The sequence below is a fragment of the Schistocerca piceifrons genome, chromosome 2 (genome assembly GCF_021461385.2).
Source record: "Schistocerca piceifrons isolate TAMUIC-IGC-003096 chromosome 2, iqSchPice1.1, whole genome shotgun sequence".
Lineage (NCBI taxonomy): Eukaryota > Metazoa > Arthropoda > Insecta > Orthoptera > Acrididae > Schistocerca > Schistocerca piceifrons.
The window spans coordinates 301760799-301785742 of NC_060139.1; the positions used below are offsets into that span (position 1 = coordinate 301760799).

The 24944-nt window shown below is 39.9% G+C and overlaps 1 protein-coding gene across 3 annotated transcripts in view; it reads left to right on the plus strand.

The window, feature by feature from the left end:
- The window catches only part of LOC124775363 (sodium-independent sulfate anion transporter-like), a 223709-nt gene that overhangs the window by 143194 nt on the left and 55571 nt on the right, over positions 1-24944 (plus strand). For all 3 annotated transcript variants that reach the window (XM_047250197.1, XM_047250198.1, XM_047250195.1), the window contains exon 4: positions 23452-23672. In XM_047250197.1, coding sequence (XP_047106153.1) covers positions 23452-23672 — 221 coding nt within the window. The remainder of the gene's footprint in view (positions 1-23451; positions 23673-24944) is intronic.

The window sequence follows — 24944 nt, forward strand, 5'->3', positions numbered from 1 at the left end:
GAGAAGAGAAGAGGTTAAAGTTTGCTGAGGGGAGTGCAATCGAAGAAGAGGAAGAATTCAGAAGAGTAAATTTGTGTCATGAAGAGGAACCCACCACGGGATACGGGGAAGAGGAACTAGGAGGAGAAGTGTTGATATACCTTGAGGGATTAGCACGAGAGGATAGGCATAAAGAGGATAGGATCAGGAAAAAGTTGGAGGAGATGACACCCCTAGATGAGAGGACTAAGAAGAAATTAGCCACAGTATTATACAGGCGTTGTAAAGTATTTTCTCAACCGCCAGGTATCATGAAAGGGGTGGAGTGTAAGCTAAAGATAAAGAACCATAAACCGTTCAATATAAAACAGTATTCCATTCCCCAGGCGAAACGAACAGCAGTAGATGAAGAAATACAGAGGATGATGGACCTTGGTGTTATAGAAAGGACCAATAGTCAATACAACAACCCCCTATTTGTCGTTGATAAGAAGGATGGAAAGGTGAGGATAGTTTTGGATGCACGAACAGTGAACAAAATCATCGAACCGGAGAGGGACAAACCAGAGACTATAGAAGAACTGATTCAAAAATTCCGAGGAGCAAAGGTGCTTAGTAGTATCGACTTGACTGCTGGTTACTGGCAGATACCATTGGCCACAGAGTCTCGCCAGTATACGGCATTTACTTATGGAGGAAGGTGCTATCAATTTAGGGTGTTGCCATTTGGACTTAATGTGTCAGTGTCTGAATTTATAAGAGCGATGGATAAGATACTAGGCGAGGAGTTACTTAAGAAGGTCACCGTCTACGTGGATGACCTCTTGATAGCAAGCGAATCATGGGAAGAACATTTGAATAGACTGGATGCAATATTGGCAGCTTTTGAAACCGCAGGGGTAACTGTAAACCTGGACAAGTTGGAATTTGGCAAATCAAAGATAAAATTTCTGGGCCATATAATATCCGAGGAGGGTATCTATCCTGATCCTAGTAAAATGGAGGCTATTAGAAATTTTCCGACCCCCCATAGTAAGAAACAGTTGCGAGCATTCTTCGGGGTTTGTGAGTTTTATAGAAAATTTGTCAAAGGATCTGTACTTAATGCCCCGAGTGAGGGAATTGACTAAGGCGAGGATGCCGTGGCATTGGAGTGCAGAGTGCCAAACTGAGTTTGAGAACATCAAGGAAGCACTATATAGTGCGGATATATTGTACCACCCGGATTTTTCCAAGGATTTCTATTTAGGAGCAGACAGCTCTGACTATGGACTAGGAATACATTTGTACCAAATAGAGAGGAGCGGAAATGGTGAGAGTGTAAGAACAATAGCGTTCAGTAGCAGAAGTTAAATGCTTGGGAGAGGAAATATTCGATTACTGAAAGGGAGGCATTGGCAATTGTGTGGGGGTTTAAGCTTTTCCGGTACTATTTGGCCGGGAGGCATGTGAAAGTCGTGACTGACCATAAGGCCCTTACATTTCTGACTACAAGCAAGTTGAGGCATAGCAGACTAACACGATGGGCCCTGGCATTACAGGACTATGACTTCGAGATAATTTATGAACCAGGAGCAACACACATAATACCTGATGCTCTGTCAAGATTACCAGCTGACTCAAGAGGAATGTTGGTGGACAGGCCGGAAGGAGAAGGAGTTAGAAGTAACCTGATGAGGGGAGTACAGTATGAAGAATGCATAAGGAAGTTCCTAAAGAATGTGCGTAGGGAACAGAATGAGGACGAGTAATTAAAGACAATTAAAAACAAATACAGGTGTGCAGGAGAGGAAAGAATTCGCACATTTTATTATATTCACAATGGGATACTTTATAAAAGGAACAAGGAGAGTGAGGAGAACTGGAAACTCTGTGTGCCTGAGCATGTGGTAGAAAAATTAATTTGGTATACGCACTATAGTAATGCGCATTATGGACCGAAGAAGTGCCTGGAAAAGTTGAAATTAGATTGTGCATTCAACAACATGGGAAGGCGTATACGTAAAATACTGAGTACATGTGACACCTGTCAAAAATCTAAAACGACTACAGTACAGCACAAAGGATATATGCATCCAATTGTACCAACAGCAATTAAGGACATAGTTGCAGTGGATCTCTTTGGGCCACTTCCTGCCTCACGAGGGAATTACACACAAATCTTAGTAGTGGAAGAACTGGTTTCCAAGTACATAAAATTTTACCTATTGAAGAAAGCTACTAGTAGAGCCATCATTAACTATTTTGAGAAAGACTATTTTCAAAAGGTGTGTATTCCAAAGCGAATTTTGAGTGATAATGGGTCACAGTTCAGGTCAAAGGAATGGACAGAGATGCTAAGTGAGCACGGAATAGAGCAAATTGCCATTTCTAGGTATAGGCCAGCTTCTAACCCAGCGGAACGAACAATAAAGGAATTGAACCGTTTATTCCGAACCTACTGTCATAGGAAGCATGGTTCATGGAAAGAATATCTGGAAGAATTTGAGCGGGTTAGGAATCACCTCCCACATGATTCTACAGGGTTTGCCCCATGTGAAGTATTGCTCAATAAAGAACCCGATAGTATTTTTCGTGAGTTGGTAGTCTACCCACCAGGAAGTTCATTGACCTGGGAAAGGAAATTAACACTGTGGAGTTGGAATATGCACGGACAAAGAGAGTGCATGGTAAGGAGCATGTGGAAAACATAAAAAGGTACTACTCCCACGAGAGCAGAAATGACCCAGATGAGGAAGAGGAACTCGATTAGGGCCAATGTCTGAACTGAGAGAGTTCAAGCTCCTTGATGTAGTGGGGAAGGACATGGTTAGAACATTTAGCTGTAAAATGGACATTTGAAAGAGGGAAAGGTTTATTTACATTGTGTTTTGTGATGTATTACAATTAGAATTGCATATTTCATGTCGAAGATTATCTAAGAATGAGTATAAAACCTGTAATAACTAATTTGTAGTATAGTAATTCATATGTCCTGTGTTTAAGTAACAATTTTTGAGTGTATATGTTGTGTGTTTCATTCAATATTGGACTAGAGAGGACTATTGCTGGTTGATATAAAAATTGTAATTTGGACAATACCATGTTTGAGATGTATAACCTTTTGTAAAAATTATTGTGGAGACAGCCCACTACCGGAGTCGAGGGATTATTTGATGAATTGTAATTTCATTAATTATTTACACTGTGTGTTTGTTCAAATGTAGCAATGTTTCATTCCCTTGCCGATTCTTTTTCGCCTGCGGCTCTAAAGAAGTTTTCGAGGGCGGGGATGTAAGGGGTCCGCAGGCCCTTACTACTAGGTTTGCACTCACACAGGTCGACAGGGCAACTATCGATTAGTGTATCGGGTCGCGAGAGCGAGAGTTGAGTCAAGGCAGTGCGTGTTGTAGGTTCCCGCGAGGCGGGCAGAGCTGAGCAGAAGCCAGCAATTGATGGAAATTACCGACAAAGGGAGTGGCCATCGCCGCGGTTCAACCCCCTTGTGTTAGTATTATACGGGAAAGTGAAAAAGTATAATTCCTAGTGTGATTCAGTGATATTTTTGTGCCGATATTTGTAATTACGCGTCTACCGCGCCGGCATTATTTGGATTGCAGTGTTGGATTGTAGTGGTGGATTACAGTGATTGAAATTGCGTGTGACGATAAGGAATAACGAAAGGGCCTGTGCTGAGATTAGCCGTTATTAACTCTGTACGACGAAGGCAGTGGCTGTCTCCTTACTTTGTGTTTTTGTAATGAATATAGGTCATTGATTAATGAAGCTGTGTTGTCGTTTCTTCTTGGCACCAGTCATTCATTATTACAGCATTCGAGAAGGACAAAATGGAATGTAACAACTCCGTAGCAGTCCAATCCGATTGCCAGCCCCATTAGGTACACGGTCACATTAGTTATCATCTATTTGGGCTGCTATCAGATCCCGATCGAGCGGGATAAGTCAGTAGATTAAACCGGAGTGTTACAATACGCAATGAATACAAATCATATTAACGAATTACAAAAGTGCACATGCACTATAGAAATCTTAAACATTTTTTACAATAAATAAACATATCAAGGAGTGAAATAAATGCACACGGACTGTAGAAGTCTTTAGTATTTTTACATAACATATTATGGAGTGAAATAAAGTGCACACGCACTGTAGAAGTCTTTAGCATATTTACATAACATATCATAGAGTGAAATAAAGTGCACACGCACTGTAGAAGTCTTTAGCATTTTACAAGAACTGGGAAAGGAATGGGAAGGATTGCATCATGGTTGTAGCACATTAGGTTGCACGCAGCTGCACTGAAAGTCCATATCTTCTGCAGAAGCACAACACCAAGTGAGACAATCTGAAGTTCTTTTCCCTGAAGTATTAATCAGTGTAGCCAAGACACTGAAATGTCGTAGTAATATTCCATGTTATCATTTTGGTATTAAATTAGGTACACCAAACAGTGGGACCATAGTAACATCTCCATCGCTCAAGGTGGTGGACAGCATGTTGTGTCAACACCATGTTCTTGTAAGGTACACCAACGTAGAATTAGTGCAGAAACCAAATATAGTGCTCCATGAGCATGAGGGTAGACAGGACAAACGGATATTGCAGTAATTTGTGGTAATCAGAAGGTGAAGGACATTAAGTCACATGCTAGTCTTCATTGATAATTACTAGTCTATCAACTGATTTGATTAATTGGTGGCACTCATCGCCTAGTTACTGAACATTTCTGTACTATGTATGAAGTATTACAGAATAATGTTCATAAGTTATCTGTTTACAGAGGACATTGGCACTCATTGGCCAGATACAATTCATCAGAAGTCATCATTCAAAACAGGAGCTAATTCATATATAGCATAAAAGTGACATAATATAAATTTAAAGTGTAAGAAACAGTGGTATTCGTTGGTCAGCTAGTATTAATTATTACAAAACATTTTGCATCCTTCAAGTGACATCTGACATATTTAAAAATAATTATTCGCACTCATTGGCCAGTTACTAAACATATAGCAAGTATGGAACAGTACAAAACATTTTTCATTATTCAAGTGACATACGACATATTTAAAATGTAACACTGTAACTATCACTCAAGGTCTGTGGTTAGAAAACATTACGCAGAACTCATCATTCAAGTGACATAGGACATAGTGAAAATGTAACATACTGTACCTATTATTCAAGATCTGTGACTGCAAAACATTATTCAGTATTACTCAGAACTCTCTCAAACTGGTAGCATTATTTGGGACTGGTAATACATTTTTTTGTGCTAGCAATGCATTGCGTTGGGATCGAGAATTAATTACTGGGGCATAACAATATTTGCTTTTGAGTTATTGCTGCAAATGAAGATGTGTAACGTCATTCGTCATGAGTCAGCTGTAGCAAAATTATGAAACAAGTGGAGTATATGTGATCACATTCATGAATGACACACACACACATGGGTAAGAAAAAATGCAAGTACTAGAACAGGTTTAATGATTAACTGCTTATAGCGTATTAATTTCGTGAATAATTTCTCCTGCAAAAAATACAAAATGGATTATTAAGCTGAAAGAAGAAACGCATATTATGCTGAAAAGTAGTGAACTTCGAATTAACAAGTAATGAAATGTTTATTAAATATATATGTTCTCTAGCTGTCCTTTCCAAAACCTTCAGTCATCATACCATGCGACATAAGACATACTGTCAAAACGAACTGCAACAAATACTTAAATAACTACATAGCATCTCTTAACTATCAGTAAATATATAAACTTTATCATTATTTTCATCTGCAAAGAAAAACTTCATTATCATTACTATCATCACCTACAAAGAAAAACTTCATTATCCATATCATCATAATTCCATTATTATCATCACCTGTAAAGAAAAACTTCATTATCCATATCACTATATTCTTCATTATTATTCATCACCATTCATTATCATTTGCAAAAAAGTCACTTCATTATTCATTATACAACTATTCATAGTATAGAGTTCCTTATTTCTAGCATATTTCATCACCAAAACTAAGATGTGTAGTTCTGTCTGACAGCCGGCATCAATAGCCTCGTATTCTGAAAGAAAAAATTAGTTAAGACTGCTATCATACGATGTGTGTAGTATATTCTTGTTAATGCTTGTTAATTCTGATCCATTTACTCTTCGTGACGAGGTATTGTATCTTCTTTCGTTTATTCTGAAGGTGAAATTCCCATTTCTGTTTATTTCTTTTACACGTTACTTCTTTCTGAAAATGATGAACAAAGATTAATGTCTTGCATTTAAATCATATACCCATTAAATAAAAACTGGTTTATAGTAACATAATTGAGCATACAGCATAGCATGACAGAAAACGTAATATGTCAAAAACATAGTGTTCAGATGCAAAAAATGTACACAGTATATCACAATGTAGCAGCAAAAAAAAATAAATAAATAAATAAATAAAATAAAATAAAGTAGTCACGATGTTGAGATATCATAAGGCAAAATGTCAAAGCCAACTGATGTTTGATATATCTTAAATATTTCATAGTGCATACAAACAAAACAGGAAAACAATCATACATACATGAAGAATGGAAAATGTGCACAGTCTGATGTGTAACGACAAGAAAAGCGACCTGCTAACCTTACCTTGCCCGGCACTTGCCAAGAAAAAATACGATAATCATCAGTAAGTGTTCATGTGAATATAATTGCATAAGTGGTCATAAAAAAAGATTAGGAAATGGCATTACAGTGTGATGAATCATAAAGTATGTTCATTCAATAAAAGGTTTGACGTTGGAGACGTGGTGATTCCCTTTGGTTTTTCTGTTTCTCAAAGTTTCGACGTGTACTACATTGGGGTGAGGAATGCTGCGAATTCGATATGGACCTGCGTATAGAAGCTCAAATTTACTGCATCTGCTTTTTCCTCTGTTGGATAAATACTGTGTACGTACTAATATCTTCTGCCCAATGTGAAAGTTACGGCGTGTACAAACCTGTTTTTGCTGTCTTCTCCTGCGCTCTGCGGCACGTTTGATGTTGTTCAGCGCAATGTCAATTATTTCATGGTGTCGTAGTCGACGAGATGTAGGAAATGTTACTAATTCTTTAATTTTGTTAGGTGGTTCAACATTTTTCAGTATAACAGACGGAGATAGCATAGTAGATTCATTTGGTATGGAATTAATTACATCCTGGAATGAGAGTATATGTGTGTCCCAATTAATATGTCTTTTATGGTAGCATATTCTGTACAGTTTACCAATTTCTTTCATTAATCGTTCACAAGGGTTCGAAGAAGCATGGTACCTGGATATATAGATCGGAGAAATGTTTCTAGCTCGTAACATGTGTGTCCATATAGCAGATCGAAACTGGTCCATTGTCGGAAATTACTTTCAATACATACCCTACATGAAATAGAAAATGTTTTACAAATGCTTTCGAGACAGTTTTAGCAGTAGCTTTGCGTAACGCAGTGAAGGTAACAAATTTTGAGGTGAGTTCAACAGCGACAAAGATGTAGCAAAAACCTCTATTAGTCCTGGGAATCGGACCAAAAATGTCTACAGCGGCCATGTGTCTCAATTTAACAGGTACAATGAGATGTAATGGAGGAATATGTGAAGTCGTATCTGACTTAGCTTTCTGGCAGATTTTACATGACGCTAAAACTCGTCGAATACGTTTCTCCATATTCGTAAAATAACAATTCTGTCTGAGTATAAGAAAACATATTGTGGCTCCGTAATGTGCGTAACTTAAATGAGTATACCAAATTAATTTTTTTAAGAAGCTCTTCAGGAATACATAATAACCAATTGTTGCTGTCAGGGTGAGAGCGGCGAAACAGAATATTACTGCGTACAGTGTAATGGTTTCTAATGGTAACATTATTCCTATCTTGCCAAAGGTGTTTAATTTCTTTCCACACGTTGTTTTTACTCTGCTCTTGTGCTATGTCTTGTAATGACGACGAAATGAAATTTTCAAATGCAACTTGTTGAATGTACATGACGCTGTAATTTGCTTTGCAGAAGTTGGTTGCGATGTCTTGCTGATTGTTACTGAGAGAACGGGATAGTGCGTCTGCTACAATATTTTGTGTACCGGGAATGTGAACAATTGTAAAATTAAATTCTTGTAAATAAAGTTTCCATCTACTTAATCTGTCGTGTGTAAATTTAGCGGAAAGTAAAAACTGTATCGCTCTATGATCTGTGTAAACGGTGGTATGTCTTCCATAAAGGAAATGCCGAAATCTCGTAAATGCCCATACAACACATAATGTTTCAAGTTCTGTAACATAATAATTGCGTTCAGCAGGTGACAGAATGCGACTCGTAAAGGCGATGTTTTTAATTACTGTAGTGCCATCTTCTTCAATTTCCTGAAAAATGTGTACGCCTAAAGCGGTGTTAGAACTGTCAGTGGCAATGGAAAAATTTCTAGTAAGATCTGGGTGCGATAAAAGTGGTGCATTCAACAAAGCATGTTTCAGGTTCATAAATTCAGAATGTGCTTGCTTATCCCAGGACCAAATAGTGTTTTTACCGGTCAATTGACATAATCTGGGGGTGTCTAAAGCAGAATAATGAATAAATTTACGAAAAAAGTTAATTAAACCCAAAAAGCTGCGTAGTTGTTTCTTCGTCGTAGGAACAGTAATGTCACGTAAAGCTTGAAGTTTTTCCGATCAGGCGCAATGCCCTCTGCCGAAATTACATGTCCAAGAAATTTTATAGAAGTTTTACCAAAGTGCGATTTACTGAGATTAACTGTGAGTCCTTGTGCACGAAAAGTTTGCAACAGTTGTTCAAGAATCAGATTGTGTTCAGACCAGTTAGTCTGGGAGACGAGTCTTTGGTATTGACAGCTCGGTAGCGTCTTTCCGTTGCCTAGCGACCGCAGGCAGGCAGCCAATGACGGCCTGACTTTGAGCGGGCAGCAAGGGCCACGTTGCCGCTCTGAAACCCGGTCGCGCGCGCTTATGAAACTTACCAGTGTCTCGCGTGCAGGCGGTGCGGTCGTTCGTCGTTTGTCTGAAGTTGAATTCGCAGTTTATTTCGTTTTTGTTGTTTTTAGTGTTTCTTTGTTTATGTTTCGTTGTAAACAATGTCTAGTCGGCGGGTAGTACCAGCCCAACACAAGAAGTGAAACGGAGGAAGAGAAGTGTGCTACACACCCAGGCCCGTGAATTCGTGTGCTCTGTGAGGGATTACTTTGAGAAAGAGAAGGACGAAGGTGGGCCCTTAATTCCTGTTGTTCAGGTTGTGAAGAGAACTGCAGCAGCATTGAAAATAAGTAAGAACACTGTTGTAAAGATAGGGAAAGAACAGTATAGTGTAGATTGTGACGAGAGTGGCACAACAAAGCTGCACACACCAGGAAAGAAGCGACCGAGAAATAAGCAGGTGACAGCTTTGGACGATTTTCAGAAAGACGCTATTCGTCGTCATATATACAGCTATTATAAGAGAAGGGAACATCTCAAGTGTATTTAAATTACTGGTGTCGCTTCAGAAAGACGATCTTTTTAAAGGGAGCAAATTTTCATTGTGTACAGTGTTGAAAGACATAGGCTTCAGCTATTCACTGTTTAACGGACGCAAAATATTAATGGAAAGGACAGATGTAGTTGCATGGCGGTGCAGATTTCTGCGCAGGATCATGGGTGTGGAATTCGAAAGTATAGTGTGGTTAGATGAAACTTGGGTCAATGCCAGCCATTCTTTACGTAGAGGGTGGAATGATGGAACGCCCGAGGGGACAATGGCAGTGCCTGTTGGCAACGGAGGGCGTATTATTGTCTTACATGCAGGAACATTGAAAGGTTTTGTGCCAAACTGCTTGAAAATGTTTCGGTCAAAAAAGACGGGAGATTACCATGAAGAAATGAACAGTGTAGTATTTCAAGAATGGTTCGAGACATCGCTTATGACGAATCTGACAAGTCCATCAGTGACTGTTATGGACAATGCGCCTTATCATTCCGTTGTTCACGATAAGGCACCAACCTTGGCAACAAAAAAAGACGATATCATTCAATGGTTGAAACGGCGAAAAGTAGATTTCAGAGATGATTTAAGGAAGGCGGAACTGCTCGAAATTGTGGCACAAAAGAAACCCCAATTTCCAACATATGTAATTGACGAGATTGCTAAAAGTCACGGGCATGAAATCGTTCGGCTTCCTCCATACCACTGTCACTTCTATGCAATTGAAAGAGTGTGGGCGCAGATAAAAAATTACATTGCTGCAAACAATAAAAAATTCACGATCTCTGAAGTGGAAACTCTCCTTCCAGCAGCTGTCTATAAAGTGACAAGCGAGACGTGGGCTAAAATTGTAAACAGCACTGCAAGTGCCATCAGAGAGGCGGCCAAAACCGAAGGGGTTGTGGAAGAATGCATCGAAAATTTAATTATACATCTGGGAGAGAGCAGTGATAGTTCGAGTAGTGGTGAGGAAGACAATGTCAAATCAAATTCTGACAGTGATGTGAGTGGTGTTTTTCCATTACAGTAACTACAACGTATTCAGGAATGTAAGGAGGGAGTTTGCTATCGATCTACCACCAGATCATCATATTGTGAGTACTTTCTTCAGATTATAACTCTTAATACACTGACCAATTATTCTGTAGCTTGTAGTAGAACAAATTAATAATGCTAATACTTAACAATGGAAACCAAAGCTGCTAATGTTCAACAACTTGCGAAAATAGTTTTCATTTCAGTTGTGAAGTTTAACAAATAACTTTATTATGTTTCAGCATCTTAGATACTTGTACTAAATAGCTCTTACCAGTTTTCGAGTTAATATATTTCAAGCATCAACTTTAAATAAATTCACGCGTACCAATACGACTTGTATTTTGTGTCGCTTTTATTTCTGCTGCTAGAGAATGCGTGTAGCAGACAGGGCGCCGCGTGCTGTGAGCCACGTTCGGCAACAGCGCCGTCTGCCCGCCGGAACTGTCAGTACCAGTCACTCGTCTCACGGACTGTAGCTTCTGCAGTAAGAATGTCGTCTACGTACGTTGTGATTCTGTCTTTAAGTTCTGTCGGAAGTATTGTATTCAAGCCGCGAATAAATGCTGCTGAAGAAATAGTTAAACCGAACGGTAATTTACAAAATTGATAAGTTACCAAAACAGAGAAAAGCTGTGTACTTTCTGCAGTCCGGATAGAGTTGAATTTGCCAAAATCCTGATTTCAAATCTAATGTGGAATAAATTGCAGTACCATGAAATTTTTGTAGAAGTTCTTCTAGTGTCTGTGGGCGATCTGTTTCATTAATAATAATGTCATTGATGTGACGCGAATCAAGTACGAGGCGAAGTGAACCATCCTTTTTCTTAACAATATGGAGTGGATTTATGTACGGACTAACTGCCGGTTCAATAATTGCTTGGTCAAGCATAGCTTGCAATTCTTTCTTAACTTGTTCTCTGTGAATATACGGAATGGGATAATGTTTGGCTTTAAATGTGTCGTGCTGTTTAACTTGAAAGTCATACATAAAACCGAACATAGTACCAGAAACGTTGTCAAAAACTGGAGCTTGCTGCAAAAGAATTTTGCGTAGTTCCGTGCGTTCGTCGTCTGTATTTGCACTGCTCTGTTTAACTTTATCAGAAATCATCTGTATAACATCATAGTCGGCTTCGTCTGGAGTATTATAGTTGTGTACGTACGCATCTGTGAACAATGTGGAATGACGGTCTAAGTTACGTGATGCGGAAATGACCTCTGTACGATTAATTGTTTGTTCTTCTGCAGATAAAGAGTGCTCAAATTCTAAAGCCAGTTGTACATTTTCATCCTTTAACATTAAATAGGAGTTTTGAAAGTCAATAATTGCGTCGTGTTGTACCAGAAAATTCGTACCTAAAATAACGTCTGTCGTCAATAAGGGAACAACCCAAAAATTTGAGTGAAATGTATGACCTGCAATACAAAATGATAAATGTGTTTGTAATTTTACATCTAATCCTTTACCAGATACTGCTCCTTTTACTTTAGTTTTGCCTAATGGTAACGTAGGATAAGTATTCTCTTTGTTACATTCGTTGAAAGTTTCCTCATTTATGACTGACATAGGTGATCCAGAATCGACTACTGCTGAAAATTTGGATGATCCAATTTTTACTTCGATGACAGGGTGTGAAATGGTTTTTTGAATAACTGGTTTTTCCTGCAAAAGAGTGTTTCGGATGTCGTCAAAAGTAATAACATTTTCGTGAACAAGATTCTCTGTGTCAAAAGTATTGTTTGCGTTACTGGAAGATGCAACCTATACTGTATTTAGTCAAATTCTATCTGATGTGCTATTATTTTCGGGAGGATGCTGCGGCATTTCCACTATTTGTACTGTTCTGTCATTTCGTCCTGACGTATTACGTTCGGGATGATATCTACTATCTGGTTCATTCATAATAATTTGTTGTTGCAGATGATTTTGCTGCTGATAACACCGACTGTTATTAAATGTGCTCATTATTTTTTACGTCTGTCATGATAGTCATTTCTATACGGTGCATTGCGATAAGAATTGAAATAGTGTGTTTTCTGTACGTACTGATTTCCTTGTTGCTGTGCGTTACTATTTGTTGGAGCTGACGCTACACGTGTAGGCGGCGAAACATTAAGGCTTGGTTCACCTTGTACATTACATTGTTGGTTACGTATGCTAACCGGCTGGCTTTCATACTGTTGTGGTGAAAAACGTCTATTGTTACCAAAATGTGGTTCCTGTTGCTGAAAATTTTGTCGATACTGATAATTAACATTTTGTCAGTTATTAAAGTTCTGGTGGTTGTCGTTCCTGAAGAGTCTATTACCTTTGCTATTGAAATTGTGTGGCTGATCGTAATTGCTGTATGTTTGTTGACCTTGGTTATTATATGAAAAATTTTTGTTTATAAAGGAATAATCCGATTGTTGCACTTCCAAAAGCTGTAACAGATCTCTGAATGCCGAAATATTTTCTTTCTGCTGACCTGTTAAAAGTGACACTCTTAATGATCGTGGTAACTTAGAAATACATAATTGAATAAGTGCAGATTCACTGTATGGTTCACTTAAGTACTGGCTTTGTTGGACCATGTGTTCAAAAAATTGCGTTACAGTGGAAAAATTTGAGTTCTCATAATTTGGTAAACTAATTAATTGATCCTTGATTCCACACTGTGTCGTCTTCGACCAATACGCTGATAGAAAAGCATTCTGAAATTCTTCTACCGAGTAGCATTGTCTCGCGATCGGTCTCATATGAGTTGCCGGTTCGCCTTCCAAAAAACTGCAAATAAATTCAAGATTGTGCGTTACAGGCCAAGTCGGTGGAAAAGCAAAGCTAAATTGTTGTATCCAATCCAGTGGGTGAATCTGTGGTTCAAATGGCTCTGAGCACTATGAGACTCAACTTCTGAGGTCATTAGTCCCCTAGAACTTAGAACTAGTTAAACCTAACTAACCTAAGGACACCACACACATCCATGCCCGAGGCAGGATTCGAACCTGCGACTGTAGTGGTCTCGCGGTTCCAGACTGCAGCGCCTAGAACTGCACGGCCACTTCAGCTGGCTGTGAATCTGTGTTCTGTCATTTTTAAATACTTTAAATTTTCTCACTGATAGAAAATGTTTGTAATCAAAATTATCGTCTCTGTATGTCTGAACAGGTTCAGGATTGTATGAGAATCTATTTGTCTGTGATTGTTCGGGATCTAAGTCACGTACTCTCTGTAAATTACCTACATTATACTGGCTGTGTGTGTGTGTGTCAAATGTTCGGAATGTGCCGTATGCTGTGATGTGTTATTGACTGAAACATTTTTCATCTCTGTCACTTCTTGCTGTAAAGTTGACAATTTTCTACGTAATGTATTATTAGACGAATCTATCTCACTGATTGTCTGCTGTAAATTTTGGAATTCAGGTGTTTGATTAAACGAAATCGGTGAAGTATCGTCTGATTTGCTGTCATTATTACTTTCAATAACGTCAATACGACTGGCAAATTCATCATATTTTTCAGTCAGTATTTTTACCTGATCATCGTTTTTAGTGTCACAAGCATTAATTTGTTTTTGTATTTTACGTGTGGTTTCGTTCAATTTTTTAATGTCTGCTTTGATGGCATCGGGATCCTGTATTAATTCTAATTGTTCAAGTGTGTCGGTCACTATCTGAAAGTCTACTGTGTGTGTATCTGTTTTTGATTTAAGATCGGAAATTTCATCACGCAATTCGGTGTTCAACTCTTTGATAGTATTAATTTCGTCTGATACGGTAGCAATATTGTTGTCTACGTATGTTTTTGCTTTCGTAAACAATTTGCGTTTATCGTCCTGTCTCTGTGCGGTAATTGTTTCCATAACTTGCCGTTTTACTTTATTCTGTTCCTGTATAAATTTACGGTAACGCGTTTCACTGTTCTGTAGATGGTGATTAAAACGTTCGTCAATTTGACTGTTCTGTTAGTCGAATTTCGCATCTACTTTTGCATCCAGTGTGCGTGAAAGTTCTGCTGACATTAATTTAAACTCCTCGCGTAACTGTGTTGTGTTTTCAGAGCATTGTTTACCGACTGGCATTGTTTACCGACTGCACTAATTTCGTTTCTAAGTGATTCTGTTGCAGCTGCTTGCATATTCCTTAATTCTTGAGCAACAGATCTAATTTCTTCACTACTTTTCCTAGCACAAGCCTCAATTTTCTCACGTAATTGTTCTTTAGTATCATGACATTGCGCGGCAACGGCTGTAATGTGTTCACTAAGCTGTCTGGAATCGTTGTCTAATTTTTCATTCAGCTGTTTGGAACTGTTGTCTAATTTTTCATTAAGGTTGTCTTGTTTTTCATTAATTTGTTGTTTGAGACTTTCACTAAGTTGTTTATGATTGTTGTCTTGCTTATCATTCGACTGTTTGTAATTGCCGTCTAGTTTTTCATTAAGTTGTTTGTTCTGTTCACTAAGTTGTTTAAAATTTTCACTAAATTGTACCAATAATGCCATAACTTTACCCCAGCCAAAATCATCGGCTCCATTCTCTGCACTGTGTAATGGCGTATCTGCACTTGTCACGTTTTCTGTAACCATTTGGTTATTCTGTGATTCAGAAAAAGGTTTGCCCATCGGAGAAAAAGGTTTGCCCATCGGATGTGCACTATTGGTCGCTAAATCGGAATCAAATAAATCTGACGTACTTTGAGTACATTGTTCATTTTCGTTAGAAAAATTTGCCTGTTCATTACGTAAATTTTGCAAACCGGGTGTGTCAAGCTGGGCAGCGTTCATTGTAACAGAACGTGCCGCGTCATCAGTTATCAATAAATTAACAAAGGACACAATTGAATTTATTTGCTCATCATTAGCACTAAAATCATTACTAGTGGTCGGTAGGCACTGATTGTCTGTACATGGAGGATCATCATCATTACACTGAGTGTCGCAAGTATTATCGGTCAAATTATTGGAGTCGGCTATTTCGCTCATTGCACATCGCGATGTACTGTTAACAATTTTTCGCGGCATTTTTCACAAATCAGAATTAAGCACAAATGAAACAAGGGCAATGCAAAAATGCAACAAACAATTACAAGAAAGAACAACAAATTGCCGATGATCTGTGAAAGCAATAGTGACAAATTAGTAAATGCGCTGCGCCAGATGCAAACTACATTTAAGGAAATAAGAGCAGATATATGACTACTTCTCAGAAGATTCACAAAGAAATACGATCCTTGTCCGGAGGTCGCCAAGTGTAACCTCCCCCCACAAAAATATAAATAATTATAATTATTATTGAGCCAAGTGTAACCTCCGCACACAAATATAATAATTAAAATGATGAGCCATGAACCAGTAACCTCGCCACAGGAATATTTATAAGAGAAACCAAGATCCATGAACCAAGCGTATACTCCCCGCAAAAATAATAATTAAATGAATTTATAAAGTATTGTAACCTCTGAACAAAATTAATTTTAATGTAACCTCTGAACAAAATTGGCTCCCATTTATAGTCTCCGTGCAGAAATTCATTCACATTTAATGTAACCACAAAATGCAATTCCTAAACCCGGAAATAATAAAGAAAATTCAGTAACCTGGTAAATTTTATGACGACAGCAGCGCTGCGCCTCGGCCCTGTATTCTGAACAAAAAAAAGGAAAAATTCTTACCTCAATAAAAACTGCGAATATATATCTGCTCTTATGTAGAAATTTTTTGGCACAGCTTCGTGCAATGCTGGCGTATATTTTTTTCTGATTCTTGGAAGGAATGATCATGCATTGGAAATGTTCTTTAAATTGAAATGAATGCTTTTCTTTAAAAAAAATTACTTTATATTATAAAAATTATTGGGGCATTTTTTGGAACAAATTAAATGACAATTAACAGACATTATTAGATATGCGCAAGGCTGCTTCTTTACCTTCTACAACAATACTCATCCTGCAGAGTCCCGACCAGAGCAGACTGCCGACACGCGCAGGCACGCGCCGACTACTGTCGACTACTGCAGACTAGCACGGACTAGCGCGGACTGAAGACTACTACGGACAGACTACTACTGCGGACACGCGCAGACTCGCGACAAGCAACAACTAACTACATACTACTCTCTGGTCAGAAATTCTGCCATGCCTCGCCCATCACCGGCAATGCATACGTCTTACACAATAGATAAAATTAAGTCAAGGAGTTCCTGCAGAACATTTGTAGGATAATTGTCAGCATACACTCTTGAGATTACAATGATAAAAATTCTTCTGGGTGTTGTACCACGTCATAATACTGCCCTGAGGAAGGCCGTCGTAATACGGTCGAAACGTTGGTTTTAAGTTTATTATCAACGTATTTTATACTAAGATGCAGTACAACACCAAGAAGAATTTGTCTTCATTACTCCTGCCACAGAAGCCTACGTAGTTACGTCACTACTGTGATTATAAATCACCGATCACCACGATGGTCAGAAAGAGACATGCTGATGATGATAAACATATTGCATTTCAAATGAGTAAAACTGATGCTGACGATGCATTTACTGTATAGTGAATATAAATACTGTGTTTTAATGTCTAAATGTGCGTTTGTACAAACAAGAGGTGCTGCATTGTGTTCTATTATATACTACGGTTTATCTCCATTACATTCGTTCTGTGGCAGACAGAGAGAGAGAGAGTGAGACGTAGGTGTCATCTAGCATAGTTGTTAAATCACTCGGGTACATAATCGAAATCATATTCCTTCCGATGGCTAAATTTCATTTCGCTGTGGTTAAGTTGCTTAAGGTGAACATCAAGACGGTTTATTTGAATAGGATATTACAGTTTTCACTTCTTACCTTCTGTTAGATCCGAACTTGTGCTCTGAGTCTACTGGCCTCATCACCGACACTATCCCAAAAAACTTAATCTTGCATCCTTCCTTGCTTCCTTCTTCACGGAAGGAGTGGTGCAAAATGGTTGCTTGTATTCCTCTGCTATGCCTTCTGTTAATAACTCCAGCTGTGTCGTTAAGATCGAAGAACGACACGTTTCATCGTGTATCATTATGTAGATGCTAGACAGACTCAAGTGGTAAAAGCTACAAGAGAGTTGTTGTGTACCACAGAGAGGTTTACTGTTGCAAAAATGGGAGTGTCATGCAGGCAGTATATTACTTTCTTCCATATATGCCTCACAAGATGACTGCAAACGAATATCGCACTAGGCTAATGTGGGGCCACTCTATCAAATACCTTCCGTCGCATTAAAGGTGCAATGAGCATTGTTTATTTGGGTTGCCTGCAGTAATAAATTCTAGATATATTCTGAAACACCTGACGACTATTTTATGAGAAACACACTGTATCTCTGATCGTTACGATTGTGATAGCATTATTAGTAGGTTCAAAAATGGTTCAAATGGCTCTGAGCACTATGGGACTTAACTTCTGAGGTCATAAGTCCCCTAGAACTTAGAACTACTTAAACCTAACTAACCTAAAGACATCACACACATCCATGCCCGAGGCAGGATTCGAACCTGCGACCGTAGTGGTCGCGCGGTTCCAGACTGTAGCGCCTAGAACCGCTCGGCCACTCCGGCCGGCTATTAGTAGGTGTTTGGGCACATTATCAGGTAGTGTATCCCTTCAGGGAGTAAAGGTTCCTAATAGATATTACGGCAAATGTAAAAATGATTGCTGTACAGGTCCTGCTATGGAAAAGGATGTCGGGTTGCTGGAATGTCCTACTAATGCATCATTCACTGTGAGTAATAGATTACCTACAAATTAGTATGTAAGACTCAGCATGTAGAGACGTGCACACATCGTGAATGTTGTACCATGCTTCCTGGCAGACAGCAGACATGTTGAGACAGACATTCATTATCGGTGTTCTGGTATGGCGGGGACCTTCATTCTCAGCACACATGTTGTTATCCCGCCGACTCCCTCAGTAGCTATCGGCAAGCTGTGCCAAAGCCAGTCACCAAGTGGTAATGGTGATGGCGTTCGCTGGTTGCTGTGGATGTTTCTTTTATAAAAAATACGTTAATGTATCGGCAAAACTGTAACAAATAGCTCCAAAATTGCAAATAGCAGTGGTAGGTGGTCATATTTGCAGAAAATTCCATTGGCCAGAATAATCTAGTGTATATTGCGAAAACGAAATTGGAATTATTTGGTCAACTGTTGTTATTTTGTCTGATGTCATTTTCGCGTTACAAGCTATATTAAGATAACTCAACTAAAACCTGACATTTATTCGCCACCCAATTGTCCCAGAGACAAGTTTTGTAGCAGTAGTGTATTTGTTTCACATCTTATTCCCTTTAATTCTGCCTGGCATCAAGAGGATGCAACACCCAAACCACCTGTTTTTCTTTTTTGCTTTTCCCCGCCGTTTTTAGTCATGCTATGGCCTAGAGGCTTGAGAGGACATGTATGAACTCGTGTTTTTTTTCAGGTTTTCTCATCATTTTTAAGTCATACAGTTAGCCTACAGCCATTGGGTAGGGGGCAGGAAGCAGAAGGGAGGGTGAGGAGAGGGGAGGTGATGGGGTGGGTGTGACTTTGACATATATCAAAACAGTGGCCTTGAATTATGACTTCAAATGTTAAAAATCAGATAAATCGGTTTCCTGAGACTGATTCAGGTTCACCATTGACTTAATTGAAAAGTTTAGATTTCAAATCTAAATTTTATCTGTGTATAAACAGCCTATGTGTATGTATGTATGTGTGTGATCTCCTCCCAAGCTGCAGGATCAATTTCAGTCAAGTTTAGCACACAAACACCAAACTTCACCAGTATCAGCACTAGGGTGTTTATAACCCCCTAGCTCCAACAGGAGTGGAGATATGGGTAAAGAACGTGTTTGACAACCTCTGCTGCATAGGCTGTCCTGCATGAAAGGTGTGTCGTGTGGGAATAATATCAGTTTGCTTTATCAATCCATTGTGTAGTGCAGCCTATCCAACAGGGGCAAAGCAAGATTTTCAAACACATGATGTGAAGGCTACTGAGCGTATGGGCAGATAGCAGTGGAAGGATGAGACTGACAGAGAGACAATGGGAGGAAGAGGAAGGAACGAAGAGATATGTACTATATATGTGTCAAATATGTATATGAGCAAAACTGTGAGAGAAAGCCTACATATGTAAGTCTGCAGGCTTTCGTGGCCGTTGTCAGTGAAGTTAAAATCTTCTGGGATATTAGGCGGCGTCATGTTTCTTCTAAAATGTTCGACGTTTCGACCCCTCTGCTGGGATCTTTCTCAGGATCTTTTGGTGTCCACTGCTGCTAGAACACTGTCAGAGACGAGTGTCGCGTCCACTTATAAAGGGGGAATTTTCTGGCGTTCGTGCTGGAGAAGTGATAGTATTGGTTAAAATTCATGTGGCTACCATTGGTGGGCCGTAGTCATAGGCTAATACAGAAGAAGGGGCGTTGGTAGCTCATCTCCTGTGGATACCGTTGGCGGTCATCGTCATTGGATAGAAAGGCACTGTTCCACACTTATGCTGGAGAAGGGTTATTGGTTGAAATGCCTACTACCGCTATTGTGGTCGTCATCAGTGGCTAGATTCGAAACGGACAGAGCAAGAGAGAGGGAATGTTTACCCAAAATATTATTGTCCGCCTAGGTGACTTGCAGCGCGTTGTTTATGCCGCTCACACACCGCGGCCGCGTATTTGCTTCCTTGATGGCGGGGAGCCACGATGCCGGAAGCCTATAGCCGTCCTCTCTATTGAAATTAGATGAATTCTTAGAAATTTCAACCGCTTCTCGGATCGTTCTTCTATTAATGTTTGTTTCTTTAGCCAGTACACGTACGTTATTAAAATCTATATCAGAGCCACAGTTCTCGTGATGTTCCGCTACTGCCGATTTTGCACATTGATTTAGCCGCATGTGCCGTTCGTGTTCCTTAATGCGTTCTTTAACAGTTCTTCCCATGTCGCCTGTATACACCTTGTCGCAGCCACATGATACTTGATAGACGCCTGCGTTGTGGAGGTAATCAGGTGCATCCGTTTTCCGTCGGAAAAAGTATTTTATTTTGTTTTGACTAAAGAAAGATGTCTGAATACCATTTTTCCTTAAAATTCTGCTTATGCGATCAGAGACCCCAGAAACGAACGGTAACCTGACGGAGTGAAAAGGCGGTTCCTCGTCATTCTTGTTAGCGGTATAAACTTTCCGCCTAAAAGCCCCGTCGATCGAATAACTATCATACCCATTTGCCTCCAATGTCCTCTTTAAAAAATTCAACTCCGATTCTAAGTTGTCTTCATCGCTGATACGGAAGGCACGTAAAGACAGAGTGTTGAGTACTGCTTGCTTCTGGGCTGGGTGGTGGTGCGAAGTGGCATCTAAATACCTGTTTGTGTTAGTCGGCTTTCTGTACACTCTATGACCTAGAGTGTTATCAGATCTTCTGTATACCAACACATCTAGGAACGGGAGACCGACCTCACTCTCAACCTCCAAGGTGAATTTTAATTTGGGGTGAATTCCATTTAAGAAATTGTGGAACGCATGAAGTTCTTCTTCGCCGTGTTGCCATATAACAAATGTAACGTCCACGTAGCGGAGCCAGCAAGAAGGCTTCAAAGGAGCACTACATAACGCCTGTTGCTGAAAATGTTCCATAAAAACGTCAGCTGCAAATGGCGAAATGGGTGAACCCATAGCAAGGCCGTCAGCCTGTTCATAGAATTCACCATTGTACTTAAAATAGCTCGAGCGAAGATATAATTCAATTAAGTCACAAACATCTGGAGCAACATTCTCTTATGATCTCCATTGTATCTGATACTGGGACGTTAGTAAATAACGATGGCAGCTTACACATCAAGGAAAGAAAAGGGTTTCTAAGCTACTGGCATATAGACTGTGCTACATGAGAGGTGTGTTGTGGGAGTAGTACCAACTTCCTTGAGCGACCTCTTTTGCAGGGGCTACACTTCCGGATGGGCATGCTTAGGGAAATGGGCATGCTTAGGGAAAGGTTGTGATAGATAGATAGAGGCGGGGGGGGGGGGGGATAAACTAAAAGAAACGGGCGGAGAAGGGGGGTGGATAGGGAGAAGGGGGTGCAGGAGGGTACGGCTATGTGGAGAGGGGGCAGGAAGGGTATGTACAGAAAGGGAGAGGAAGGAGGAGGAGGGCAAGGTACAGAGAGAGAGAGAGAGAGAGAGAGAGAGAGAGAGAGAGAGAGAGAGAGGGGGGGGGGGGAGTGTACTGTGTAGGTGATTAGTAAGTAGGTGAACAATGGGGGTAGAAGGTAGGTACAAAGTTGCAGTGGGAGCAGGATGGGTGATGGTGAGAGAGGGGGGGGGGGGCGCAGGAGGGGATGCGTAGCCAGAGATGGGGGACAGGAGGGAATGAACAGATAGAATATGTGGAGAATATGAACATATGGAGGGTGATGATGATATGATCAGAGGGAACGTGGGGTCTTCTAATATAAAAACCAATAACTCGAGAGCGAAATGTGGTACCGCTCTGCGCTAAATTTTAAATAAAATTTCGATACCTTGCCTACATTTCATATACCGTAATGTATGGGCTAAAATCAACAGTACGCTTATTTTAAGCAATACACTTTTACTTGTGCAGGCTGTCTAAAATTTCGTGAAATTTAATTTTTAGCAGCACAGCAACTACGACTAATAACGAAAATAAATTCATATCCTTATCCAGTGATGATGTCAATCTGTGAGATGCGCAAAAACCAAATTTTTTCACCAAATAGTTTTCTTAAAATCGGATGATAAGTATTTAACTGTGGCAGGAACTCCGTCTCTCAGCACAGGTAGCAGCACTGTTCGAGCAGCACAGCGACAACAACGTGGACAGCACATCTGTACCACTCGTGCGGTTAAATTTTATTATTATCTGTTTAACACTGCGAGGAATAACAATTAAAAAAAATACTAGTAGCCGGAACTGAACCCGACCTGACAAACTGGCACTGATTATAACGGCTGCTCCTCTAAAATCCTACAACGTACTGACCTGATGCTGCGAGCAACATAGCACCCTCTGCGCCAGCAGGAATGACGCCACATCAGAGCATGCACAGACTAAAACAGACAACTGTGTCCCTTCTCTGAGCCGATCGTAACATGACTGACCATCATTTCAGCACTCGACACTAGTTTCTAGTTACCGTAGATGGAGCACTACAGATCATGTTTCCTTCCGTTTCTTTGCACATCAGTATGAATTAGAAGAGAATTGCTATAATTTTAGAGCGGTTTCTGGCTCTCATTTGAAGAGAAATGGCATACTTTTAGTACAATATACACAATGTGCTGTAGCACATCAGCACACGATCACTGTCCGTCACTGCGATCAATCTGTAATGCTGCATGCCTGAGAGACTTTCAAGCAACATATTCTCCAGAGAAACCCACGAACACACATGGCCGTATCAGTTCGTCAACAAAAATTTCGTGAAGTAGGCTGTCACTCAGCTACATTTGCTGAATGGTTCTAGTAGACAAGTTATACTACTGTTCGCACTTGGATCTGAGTAGATTATTCTAGGGAGATCCAACTAATGTCACAGTTCGGTAGATGTTACGACTTCTTTAGAGGAAGTGACTCAGATCAGTGACGTAGCAGTGGTTGGGTTTTCTTTCATATTGTTTTGACAACCGTAAGTCTATGTATTCGACAAAAGTCAAAGTACTGTAACTTCTACTGAATTAAAAATAGCGAACCAACATGAATGAAATTGAAGTACGGTATAACTGTAAGGAATATAGTGTCTATGAATTGATAATTACGTTACTATTTACGTTTTACAAACAAACTATAACCAGACGTTACGAAGTTTGAGCTGTCAGTTGTTCTAAATTTTAACCAGACGTTACGAAGTTTCAGCTGTCAGTTGCTCTAAATTTTGCAAGCGTTAACAGTTTGCTTGCTTTAATCGTTGTTTAAATTTCTATGCAGGCTTCCTTGTGGACTTCATATCCGTACCAGTAACTTCAGCCTTTACATCGGCTGCTGCTCTCAACATAGCTTCGTCTCAGCTGAAAGGCCTCCTGGGTATTGGAGGAAAATCTGATAGCTTTCTTGAGTCGTGGATAAATGTTGTCAACAACATTGAGCAGACTCAGCTGTGGGACGTTGTACTCGGCGTATCAACCATAATCGTACTAGTCTTTCTACAGGTGAGATATTTAAATTTGTATCTGATTATTTATTTTTTAAATCTATTGACGTTGTACCCTAGGTGTGCTGATAGTACTTTCTGCTACATCCATACAAATATCTTGATAGCAAGAGTAGTGGATGTTTTGCTGGAAATCCGTTTAGCACGAAATTCGTGATCGAACTTCAAAACGAAATTAAAAACATTCCTCCAATGCCACACCTAGAATTTATCTGATTCTCTGGATTCAAGAATTTATAATTCCTCCTAGCTGGATGGCAAGCAGCAATGTTTACTCTAAGGCTGAATGAAGAGTAGCAGTGTACTGCAAACCATCCTCTGTTATTAACGATGTAGGGAACTCCTGGAGAATGAGATTTTCACTCTGCAGCGGAATGTGCGCTGATGTGAAACTTCCTGGCAGATTAAAACTGTGTGCCGGACCGAGACTCGAACTCGGGACCTTTGCCTTTCGCGGGCTAGTGCTCTACCAACTGAGCTACCCAAGCACAACTCACGCCCCGTCCTCACAGCTTTACTTCTGCCAGTACCTCGTCTCCTACCTTCCAAACTTTACAGAAGCTCTCCTGCTCTCCCGCGAAAGGCAAAGGTCCCGAGTTCGAGTCTCGGTCCGGCACACAGTTTTAATCTGGCAGGAAGTTTCATATCAGCGCACATTCCGCTGCAGAGTGAAAATCTCATTCTGGAAACATACCCCAGGCTGTGGCTAAGCCATGTCTCCGCAATATCCGTTCTTTCAGGAGTGCTAGTTCTGAAGTTTCGCAGTAGAGCTTCTGTAAAGTTTGGAAGGTAGGAGACGAGGTACTGGCAGAAGTAAAGCTGTGAGGACGGGGTGTGAGTCGTGCTTGGGTAGCTCAGTTGGTAGAGAATTTGACCGCGAAAGGTAATGGTCCCGAGTTCGAGTCTCGGTCCGGCACACAGTTTTAATCTGATAGGGAACTCTTATTTTTAAAAAATGGAAATGTATTCATGTGAAACGTTTTGCTACCAGTAGGAGCTGAAAAGCACTTATTTAATACAACTGAGGAAGTAGCATCTTTCCTAAAAGAATAGCGTTTCGATTAATTCACTAGGTTACTTTTAAATGGCATAAGCGCAAATAATATTAAGCAGCATAGTACTAGTTTATTGTAGATATAGTATACAAATTTTTCTCAGAGTAGCTTCTCTTTTGTTAGTTTATGCCTTGATTCTTTCCACATCCGTGAAGGCTCCCGTGGTGGGATTTACAGAACACGATGAATGAATGAACTACCGTCTGAAAAGGTTT